The sequence below is a fragment of the Equus caballus genome, chromosome 14 (assembly GCF_041296265.1).
Source record: "Equus caballus isolate H_3958 breed thoroughbred chromosome 14, TB-T2T, whole genome shotgun sequence".
In the NCBI taxonomy this organism is placed as follows: Eukaryota; Metazoa; Chordata; class Mammalia; order Perissodactyla; family Equidae; genus Equus; species Equus caballus.
Genome location: NC_091697.1, coordinates 77,634,094 through 77,646,275, shown reverse-complemented (window position 1 = coordinate 77,646,275; position 12,182 = coordinate 77,634,094). Strand labels below are relative to the sequence as shown.

Here is a 12,182-nt window from a genome sequence, read left to right as displayed (position 1 = left end):
CACAATCTCACAATAACTCATGAGGTAATTTTATTATTCTCATTTTGTAGATGAGCACCTAAAGCTTAAAGAGCTTAAGTGAAGTGTCTGAGGTCGCACAGCCTAAATGAATCTGTCTAACTCGAAAGCCCATGCTCTCCTCTCATGTACTGCCTTCCTAAGGCCCACACCCCAATGTATTTGAGGTGTTCTGTAAGTATGTAAAGACTTTCCGAGGGGTCCACTGGCATGGAGAGTCTTAAGAGACTCAATTAACTTTTTCTTGTAATCTTTCCTCAAACTGATCTGCCTAACAATGCGCCTGCAGTCAAAGTACCATCTGGTTTCTGTCACCACATTCCTTTTTATACTAACCTTTTCCCCACTTTATAAATAAAAGCATACCTCTTACCCATTCAAAAAGGCAATCTGAAATACTGGGGTCAAACTGAACTCTAAAAAATCTCTATAGATGGCTTCCAATCCTCTGCTTTCAAAAAAATTGAAGGAGGGTGTAGACAATTTGTCAAGTTGATGGGATTTTGCTAAGTATCTCAGAACTGAGTGACAATGTTATGAGAAACTCTTTCCATCCCTATCAATTTATTCATCGGAATAAAGTTTCTCAAGCTTACATTCATAAAGACGAAAAACAAATGAAATTGATTCTGAACTATGTCTCCTGGAAATAAATAAAATTAATTCATAAAGTAGGAAGGAAAAAGGCCTTCGTCTCATTAAGAGATGCATCTCCAGTAGAATTTTACTTTAACTAATTATTTATCAAAATTCATGTTTGTTTTTGATCAGTTACATACTAACAATTTTAACTCAATCTATATCAATTTTTTACATTAAATTTTGAACATATTTTTACTGCAAAGAGGTAAAATAGGATAAGCAATATTACTTAGGATTTATGCTAAAAAATTTTAGATGTCAACATAAACATATGAAAGGGATACATATATTTCTTTTAATTTGGGAGTAAAAAGCTTTAATATCATTGTTTCAAACAATTAAAGATCTTAAATATTTTGGCCTGATTTCACTCAAATTTTAGACAGAGATATCAGGCAAATGTTTATGGCCAATATTTTCACCAATAGCCACTACGTGAAAAGAAAGATCAGTCTAATACTGGAAAATTAACAGAAATGAAAACTACTATTGCCAAAAAGATATAGGGCTACTTGAGAAAAAAGTCAAGGCACTCAGTTTGTCTTATTTGTTTTTGTTTCAATTTAAAGAACGTTAGTGTTAAATCTAAAAGGAAAAATAAGAAACTATAAATTATCTCAGCTTAAATAAGTGCATACTAGACAAAGAAAATAAAGATTTCTACAGAGTGACAGGAAGATGGAACTGTATTGATTCTCTAGGGTTGAAACATGTCTCAATCAAATTCAAATAAAATAGAGCAGAGCACCAAATCTGAGGAAGCTGTTAAGCTGTGGGGAAGGGAGACACTTAACACCATTAATCACAAGCAGAAAGACAGATGGGTAAGAATAACTGAAAGTGGCACCGCCACTGGGTTCCCTAAGAGCAGGAGCCAACAATGTGGGGACTCTAAGTTCCCTGGACATACTATGTTCTTTCCTGCCTCTTGTCTTGGTCGACTCTGCTAGAGTCTTTACCTAGCATGACCTCCCATGACCAATCTCTCTGGCTCTTCTTTCAAGATGCCAATCAAACGTCACATTTCCTATTAGTAACAAATAATAAAACTTTTATTTTAATTCTCAAAACTTCTTTTTAAAGATATCTCCATATTGTAGGAGATTATAAATCACTGGTATAATAATGGAAAAGACTTTTTAAGCACTGTGAAACCAGATTCTAGAAAGGACATATTCCATTGTGGTCACTTAAAATTTATTTAGCTCAAAGAAGTCAGTGACCCTTAATCTTTACATATTATATTTCTGATGCAAGTTATTATGCTATGTCAGTAATTAATGCGTGTCAGAATTTGGTAAGACAAGTTTAAAAAAATCTGGGAAAAGTCCTAAGCCTATCTTGTCTCATGATGTTCTTTCGGACTTTTCTCCTAGTACACAGTATTTATGCTATGGTCACTTTGAGAAAAACATACACAAAAAAGCATAATTAAGAGTAATGATCTCCATGGAAGATTATTCACACATAAAAAAAAGTGATGCCAAAGCATAGCTAACTTAAGGGTGCATGAGTGTGTAGATAGGTCTGTCTTTTTATCTACCTATCAATCTATTAACTAATTTATGAATCTAAACTGGACTTTCTAATCTCAAATTTCAAGATTAAATGCTATTATAACATCCCTGAAATTTCACTCGTTCATTTTCGTTCTCTCACTTTTGATTCATTCATGTTATTACTGTTCCTCTATTTCGGAAATAGTGACAAAGAAAGACTTTTTATAATGAAATCTACCAGTGCAGTGGAAGTTCCCAAACGTGAAAATGCTTGGGCTTTTGACCTTAGACAAACACAATTACGAACAAGTTTTCGTGTTTTAGTTAAATAAGGAAAACAAGGCAATACAAACCCAGGCACCAAATGTGCCACATTTATTAAAGTGTGTGTGTTTCTGGATGAGGGAGAGTAAATTTTCTAACTGCATTAAGAAGTAAGATAGTATTTAGAAGCCATGAGAATAAAAAAAAGAAGTGATTTGTAACATATCCTTAGGGATCTTGAATTTCATTTCACAAATACACCTGTGCAAGGGTGTATAAAATATTCAGATTCACAGACCCGTATAATTCAATAGAGGAAAAGTGTATTTTCTAAATGTAAGCAAAACATATGCCATCCTGCAGTAAAAACTGGGAAATACTCCAATTTTAGGGAAATTGGTGGGATGTCAAGTGTAATTTATATACACATACTGGTGGTAATCATTGTACAGATATTGTTATTAAATTGATGAGAAAATTAGTCACCTTTTCTTAAGAGTGGTTAAAAAAATCTTTAATTTTTATCATTTTTGCGTCCCACAAACTAATATATAGGCATCAGAGTCACTAAAATACCTCCATAGCCTGGGCTAAGCGTTCTTCTAGTGCCATGTAGGTGAGGAACTGAGGATCCACATACGAAATAGCTTCAGCAACGCCTAGTCCATCCGCAAAGCCATCAAACAGACTGAAAAAAAAAATACAACTATGATTTGGGAAATCTTTATGGTGAAAACATAATTAACACACCAATAAGACAATAAACACACTACAAGCAGAAAACCTTACAATGTTTTAACATAAATCTTGTGGGTTAAGAGGTAGGAAGAACTCCACAGAAAAGTTAAATTCTAGGCATAAGGAATTAAGATAACACTACCTCTCCCAATAGTCTGCCACACTCACGGCAAAGTTTGCAGGACAACCCTCTTTTAATGTTTCTAGTTCTAACTGAGGACTGCTTAAGGCTGAGATAATGGTAGTACTTTTTCTTTCCTAATTCTTTCCCATATATTTCCCCTTCTGTTTATTTTAGTTTCCAATCTAAATTTAGGTGAGAACATAATAAAGAGAATGATTGATTTATTTTAATTCTATCATTAGTCAAAGCCTCTTTTTCTTCTCTTGCCCTGTATTCCTTAATTACTTTGGGCTTGAAGATACTTTACTTTCTCAAGTTTTTCTCATTAATCTCTCTCTAATTCTTCTAAGAACCAGGCATCCTCCATTATTATTCGGCTATAAAAATATTTAACTCCTAACTGCTCATTTTCATAATTTTTTTCTAAAGGATTATAAGCCCCTTGAAGTAAAATATGTCTTAATCTGGTCCTAATCTCCTTTCTCAATCCCTAAACATACAGAGATTCCTCCTTTTCCTCAAGTGTTGGAAGTACGAAGTATTTCAAAACGTGGAAATTCTAAGTGTATCTTCAGTCCTCTTCTTTCTAATCTTGCTCCCTTGGAAACTGCATTCAAGTTCATGTTGTCAATCATCCTCTCTGCAGGTACCTCTAGACCTCCACCAAATTGCAAACTGCCTCTTGAGCTCTTTTTCTTTTTTTTATTAAAGATTGGCACCTGAGCTAACAACTGTTGCCAATCTTCTTTTTATTCTTCTTTTTTTTTTTCCTGCTTTTGGTCCCCAAATCCCCCAAGTACATAGTTGTATATTCTAGTTGTGGGTCCTTCCAGTTGTGGCATGGGGGATGCCGCCTCAACGTGGCCTAATGAGCGGTGCCATGTCCACGCCCAGGATCCGAACCGGCGGAACCCTGGGCCGCCGAGATGGAGCATGCGAACTTAACCACTCGGCCACAGGGCCAGGCCCCTTCTTGAGCTCTTGACCTGAATTTTTAGTTTTCTATAGGGCACTTTACCTCAATGAACTTCCACCATCTCAAATCCAAGATCTCCAAAAGAGAGCTTATTTTGTTTACCTAAAGGCAAATGTCTGTTGACTTCCAAGTTCCTATCAGAACTTGAATATCAGTCAGAAAAATCCACAGTTACACAAGATAGCTCAAAATAGTTTTGATATCAACCTTTGTGCCATCATTAAAATTACAAATCTACTGCCAAGAGATAACAGAAGTATTCTTATGAATATATTAGAGCTTAGTAGTATCTAGAAATCAGCAGATATCACATGGTACCTAGGAACAGACATTCTCATTCAATCACAGATTTTAGAATTAGAATTAAAACTCGGAATTAGTGAAGCCAGCCTCCCTTGCAATACTAGAACTCCTCCATCTAGCAATGAGATGCAGTGCAGAGATGAAGAGCCCTGGAGTCAGTCAGATAGGGATTTAACTTCACATTTAACTGTCATGGTTAAACAATGTGAAAAATTTATTTAACTGTTACTCTGTTTCTTCACCTGTCAAACAAACTAAATGAGTAGATGCACACTGGTGCCCGGCACAGAGATGGCACAAGAGTGGACATTCAAGAAACAGGAGAACCATTCCCTGCACGCAGAAACTACACTGTTTTCTAAGGTGGTACGCGCTATGGGCCGGTGTGGGAGAGCCCTGTCAGAAGTTTGAAACTCACATGCAGCAAGTGCTCTAGTTCTACCTGCCAAAGAACACAAACTACATCCACTTTCCCTAGGCAGAAAACTCCATGGTTAGAGTTAACTATCTCCCAGTAATTCTTTTCTTCTCCAGGCTAAACAGATCTAGACGCTCAGTGCATGATATCTGCTGGTAATTTGGTCACTGTGAAATAATCAGCTAATATTAAAAATTCTAGGATCACTCATTTGGAAATCACCACGGTAATAATTGTTTCAGACAAAAATCACTGACAATACTAAAACTAGTGGACGGAAGTTTGATAGTTTGAGAAGAAACAGGTCATTTACATAGTCTCAAGCCATGTTCCCACTAGATGCCTATTAACTCTAAAGGGAAAAATGGCAAGCATAAGTGAAGAAATGTGAAAGATAACACCTTAACCAAGTGATCAGAACTAACACCACCAGTAATGGGACAGTTGAATATCATGAGCTTTCTGATACGAACTAAGAAGAACAAACATCACTTCTATAGTGTTCCTACTAAAAATCTGTAACTTGAATTTAATCACGACATCAGACAAATCCGACCTAAGGGACATTCTACAAGATAAATGGCCTGTACTTTTCAAAAATGTCAAGGTTATGAAAAACTGAGGAAATATTCCAGATTAAAAGAAACTAAAGAAACATGTTAACTAAATGTAATGAGTGGTCCTTGATTGGACCAAAAAAAATTTCTCTAATGGCACTAGTGGGACAACTATAGACATTTGAATAAGGTCGGTAGATTAGATAATAGTACTGCATCAGTGTTAATTCCCGATTTTGAAAATTTCACTGTGTGATGTAAGAAAATGTCCTTGTTTTTAGGAAATTCATTCTAGACTCTTAATAGGCAAAGAGGCATCATGTTTTGTTTGTAACTTACTCATAAATGGGTCAGAAACAAAATACCATAAATATAAAGAAAGGAAAAAGAATAAGACAGTTGTGGTAAATGTTAATATTTAGGGAATCTTAATGAAGGATATATGAGAATTCTTTGTACTATTTTTACCACTTTTCTATAAGCCTGAAACAACTTTAAAATAGTTAAAAAAAAATTCTATTATTAAACCATGGTTATATCCATACAGAATGAATTTCTCACAATCTCATTAGGCTAATAACTATACCCCCAATTTCTTAAAGATAGAGAGGTTAAGTAGTTATCAAAGAATAACTAAATGGTATAGTTTGGATTCGTCTAAATCTAAAACCCCTATTTCTCCACATCAACGCCTATCACGCCAATCTATGAGACACTCTCTGGGTATTCTACAACAGTTCTGTGACTGCATCAAAACAAATCAACCGGGGCCGGCCCCGGGGCCGAGTGGTTCACGCGCTCCACTTCAGCGGCCCAGGGTTTTGCTGGTGCAGATCCTGGGCGCAGACATGGGACCACTTGTCAGGCCAAGCTGAGGTGGCATCCCACGTGCTACAACTAGAAGGACCCACAACTAAAATATACAACTATGTTCTGGGGGGATTTGGGGAGAAAAAGCAGAAAAAAAAAAGAAAGAAGATTGGGAACAGTTGTCAGCTCAGGCACCAATCTTTAAAACAAACAAACTTTAGATAGAGGACTTTTTCCATTTTCATTTAAACTAAAATAAAGAACCAAAAAGCTTTTTTTCCTAAGTAGTAGCAAAACTGAAAAAAAAAATGTGTCATATTTTGCCTTTAGAGGTAAGAATTGCTGCTGTTTGCCCTGACTTTTCCTTTTAGTTGTCAAAATGACGTGTTATTTTAATATGAAAATCAAATTGTATTTTCACTTTAGCAACTTTTAGCTATTGCTGCATAAATTAATATAGTACCACATAAGGAAATAATGAAGTGTTGCCATATCTAGATAAAATCCAAAACAGTAACCTTCAAAACTTTGGGCTTAACGTTACAAATCGTCTATCTGATAAGGGGATAATGCCCAAAATATATAAAGAACTCATCAACTCAACAACAAAACAAACAACCCAATTAAAAAATGAGCAAAAGATCTGAACAGACATTTTCCCAAAGAAGATATACAGATGGACAACAGGCACATGAAAAGATGTTCAACATCACTCATTATTAGGGAAATGCAAATCAAAATCACAGTGAGATCTCACCTCATGCCCGTCAGAATGGCTATAATTAACAAGACAAGAAATAAGTGTTGGAGAGAATGTGGAGAAAAGGGAACCCTCATACACTGCTGGTGGGAATGCAAACTGGTGCAGCCACTATGGAAAACAGTATGGAAGTTCCTCAAAAAATTAAGAACAGAACTGCCATATGATCCAGCTATTCCACTTCTGGGAATTTATCCAAAGAACACGAAAACATGAACGCCAAAAGACATACGAACCCCTATGTTCACTGCAGCATTATTCACAATAGCCAAGATGTGGAAACAATCTAAGTGCCCATTAATGGATAAATGGATAAAGAAGATGTGGTATATATACACAATGGACTACTACTCAGCCATAAAAAAAAGATGAAATCTTGCCATTTGCAACAACATAGCTGGACCTTAAGAGTATTACGCTAATCGAAATAAGTCAGATGGAGAAAGTCAAATACTGTATGATTTCACTTATAAGTGGAAAATAACAACAACAAACACACACATAGATAGATACAGAGATTAGATTAGATTGGTGGTTACCAGAGGGGAAGAGGGTGGGAGGAGAGTGAAAGGGGTAATAGGGCACATGTGTACGGTGATGATGGTAATTAGTTTTTGGTGGTGAACATGATGTAGTCTACACAGAAATCGAAATATGATATACATGTGAAATTTATATAATGCTATAAACCAATGCGACCTCAATAAAAAACAACAAAAAAACAACTTTGGTCTTAAAACCAATGCTAAAATGTTTTCCATATTGAAAACAATACTACTTTGAAGCTCCCCAAATTTTGGGACAAACAGCAATGTCTTTAAAATCTTAACGCAACGGCCATATTCATAAGGATTATCAATAATTAGAATCTACAATAAAAGTTTTCAAATTTAAGTTAAAATTATACTCAGTAAAGCATACTACTTTATTACTTTACTATTACATTTTTACTTTATTACAATTACTCCAAATTTTTATGTGGAAGAATTTTTTTGAAAGTGATTTAGAAATATATACCAAGATCTTAAAGAATATCACAGCTATCAGTTATGTCACCTCTATTAATCTGTCTTAAAGAAATAACCTGAAGTACAGAACAAATTTTATGGGAGGGGGAACTTCACTGCACTATTTCAATGGGGAAATGATCAATTAAATTTTAGCGCATCTACATAAAGGATGGAGCATCTACACAATGGAGCTGTAAAAAATTATTTTTACACAATTTTGAAAATGTGCAAAAGAAAAAATTTCCTCATAAGAAACCATAATTGCCTCCCAACATGCACAGAAGATGCTGAAAAGATGATTCTGTTATCTGCTGAGCACTCTGAGGAATGACTTTGCATAATGGAGAGAGAAGACAGAATTAAGAAGTTCAGTCAGACGGTAAAGGGCAGACAGAAGAGAGGAAGGAAAAGCTGGGGAGGGGGCGCATCAAGATCAGCAAGACTAGGACTGAGTGAAGCCACTGACTTTCCATGTTTAGGAAGCCAGAAAATGGGTTTTGGAGAACGAGAATGTTTAAGATGGAATTACAAACTGTTTGCGTGGCTATGATAAAATCCCACCTCTACTTCCACAAAATGGTCAGTAAAAGTCTGCTCTGCACATATAATTTTGTTTTCCCTTGGGGAGTTTATAATAGGAAATGCTAAGGAGGATTTCAAGATGTTGAGTTTCGTGCCTAGAAGAATGTGGAGAAGCACAAAGAAGTAGCTACGCATACAGAAAGAGAAACTAAAGACACAAAAACCCTTAAAAATGTAAGTTCTAGAAACCTGTAGAGTTATTAGGGAATACGAATGAGTTTTTGTTATCTCTATTTTTCTAAATTTTCTGTAATGGAATTTTAGCTGGAAAAACAAGACAAAATCTTAAAAATCTATCTGTGCAGAGATGGAAACAAGGGTTGTACCAAGCCATGTTTTTTCCAGAAAAAGTAACAAAAAGGGGTCAGTTGGAAGAAACATCCTTTCTGTATCTCAGTAATTAGCTGCTTCCAAAGGACTACTGCACACTTGAAAGCTAAGTCTAACTTTGTAAATCACAAGTTAAATTCTGACCATTATATCATGAGACATAATTCTGTAATCCACTTAATTTATCTAATACTTTTAGTTGAAGTTCACTACTCCTCGTCGGGATAAATTTAATACTTTCAACATCTCTAGGAAGGTACAATTAAATTTTCCATATTTTGTTCAGAGAAAGAAAATTTTATACTTAGGATTCTTCTGATTCAATCACGGGTTTTGAAATTTTTCAAGTATCACCAATGGACTGCATATACCAATGCACCAATCACACCAATGGACTGCATATACGGTGATGGCAGTCCCATAAGATTCGCACCAAACAGCCTAGGTGTGTAGTAGGCTATACTATCTAGGTTTGTGTAAGTGCATTCTATGATATTCACACAAGGACGAAATCACCTAATGATGCATTTTTCAGAACGTATCCCTGTCATTGAGCAACGCACGACTGTATTATCTTTTTTTTTTTTAAGGATTATACTAAGTGCTATATTTAGCAAATAAAGCTAAATTTAAAAGTCAGAAACCTCAAACCATGAGTGTAGAAATAACTAGGATATAAGGTGAGCTTAAAGAGCTAAAGGTCAAAGAAGAAAAAGGTCACTGACTGGAATAAGTAGGAAGGAGTCCATGTGGGAAACGACATCTAAAATGAGCTTTGAAGATGAAAACCAACAGATGGGAAAATCAGAACACTTCTTAGCTATCAGAGATTCAGCTTTCACAATGGAGAATCACGAGCAAAGCCTACTGCATGAACAGTTAAGCATGGTAATATGCTTCATACACACCTCCAGTCCACATCTAAGTCTTCACTCACACTGGAGTCATCCTCAAGGTTATTGTTGCCATCCAACATGAACGCTTCTGGCTGTGCAAATTCATTGGCGGGCTCATTTCCCTCATCACTGCTGCTTTCATTGACTTCATTGTACTGTAACCAAGGAATTTCTCCCTCTTCCAAGGATGTGTGTTCCCTAATACAAACATTTTAAGGGAAGAAAAAATAGTATTTTAAAACACATCATAAAATTTTCTTTAAAGAGTTCTATATAGTGCAAGTAGATTCTTTATTCATTGAGCTCTAAACTCTCGGTACTTACATGATTCTAAAAATATGTTGTCTTCACCTGTAGAATTATGTAAAAGGGAAGCAAATTTGTTATAGGGTCATATGTATATAGAAATAGCTCCTAATTATGTAAGAACCTATTTGAGATATGAATTATCTATGCCCCTATATTTCCTCTTTTTGAAGGAGAAAAATAAAAATTCACCTTAGACAACTCGCGAATTTTTAAACACTGCTCTCAGTAGTTTCTCTTCACAGTTAAAATAAAATCCAAATTCCTCAGTCTGGCTTACAAATCCCTACATAATACACGCTTTCTCCTCGGCCCTCTTCTCCAACTGTTACCTCTCACCACTCTTTTGCCCATTTACTACACTCATACTATTCTTTCTATTCTTGAACACATGGAGATGGTTTCCACTTTGGGGTCATTTCCTCTACCTGAACGTTCTTTCACCGGATTTTTGCATAGCCATTCCCTTCGTGAATTTCAGGTCAGAGCAACTGTTATCTGCTCAGAGGCCTGCCTTGGCCACTCATTTTAAGTAGCTCTCCAGTCACTGGCTACCACATCACTGATTATTTTCATTGTAGAACTTACTTTTACTTACAGTTTCTTATTTGTTTATTATCAGTCTTTCTCCTACTAGAAAATAAGCTCATAGGATCAGGGACAGACAAATGAGTGGTACGGATAAAGAAAATAAGGAACAGATAAAAGAAGCATTTCAAAACAATAAGGAAAAGGATTATTCAATAAATGACACTGGGACAACAGAGTATCCACCTGGAAGGAGGGAGATTAAATCTGTATGTCATTATTTACCGTTAAATAAATTCCAGAGCCACTTTTAAAAGTGCATAAGCACCAGCCCCCACCAGTAAAACAATGAAAGTCCTAAAAAATCATGAGAGAAATTTTTACAAAAATCTCAGCATCATTCTACGTATGATGCAAAACCTTGAAGCTATAGACAGACAGACTGTTAAATTTTACAACATACACGTTAAAGAAAACACTCATGGAAAAGTCAAAACACCAAAAATTTGGACACAAGGATCAAATTGAGAAAAATTAACTATAATACATGAGAAAGAAAAAGCATTTCAAGGCTGCAATGAACTGAACAAAAGATAAGAATTCTGTTTTTATGAAATTTTAAATAACAAACTATACTCGTAGGATTTTAATTCATTTTATTTAACAGAAAATACCTTTGAGTTATATCAAAAGGATATATCAAAAGGTTAAATATTAGAGCATACTCTTGGCAGAGCTGAATTTTAGTTTGAGTTTTAAGATGAGAAATAATGTTATACAACAATTTATATATTTCAACTTTAAGAGCAGATCAGTACTCATTCTAACATGCAAATTCAGTTTCCATTAATGAAAGAGATGTAGACAATGTTCACCCATAAGAAGCAACACATTTTAAATAGAGAAACAGTATCTCTTACTATACCTAAACTCATAAATGTTTCTTTAATTTCAGATCCTAAACTACACTGCAGAATAACAGGTTTAAAAGATTTACTATCCAGTATAGCCAGTCCAGTAAAATCAGAGAAATTAGCATAAACATATACTTATTTTGTTAAAGTTTTAATGTCTAATATATAGATAGTGGATGTTTTCCTTTCATGCATCATAATTAGGTCCAATGAAATCTTAAACTCCAAATGGATTTAAAATACAAAATCAAATAAAAAATTCCTAAGATCTGCTGCTATTCCTAAGCAACAGATCTTTGTTCACACCTTCATGGTAGCACTTGGCACACTGTACTGTAATTCCTCTGGTGACTCACTGGTCTCCTCCTAGACTGGGAGCTTCTCAAGGGCACACATACATACATCCCCCTTAACAAGTGCTGGGCACATAATAGGTACTCTTGCTGTATGTGTTGCAAATGTAATAATAAATCCTTGAAAAACAATCTTTTAAAAAACAAATAACTT

General features: G+C 35.2%; 1 protein-coding gene across 1 annotated transcript in view; it reads right to left on the bottom strand.

Annotated features, from left to right (window-relative positions):
* Window positions 1-12,182, bottom strand: part of PJA2 (praja ring finger ubiquitin ligase 2) — a 76,907-nt gene that overhangs the window by 15,628 nt on the left and 49,097 nt on the right. Inside the window, exons 6-7 of the mRNA XM_001504586.5 lie at window positions 9,940-10,125; window positions 3,000-3,111 (exon numbers count right to left, since the gene is read on the bottom strand). Of these exons, the coding sequence (XP_001504636.1) occupies window positions 3,000-3,111; window positions 9,940-10,125 (298 nt within the window). The remainder of the gene's footprint in view (window positions 1-2,999; window positions 3,112-9,939; window positions 10,126-12,182) is intronic.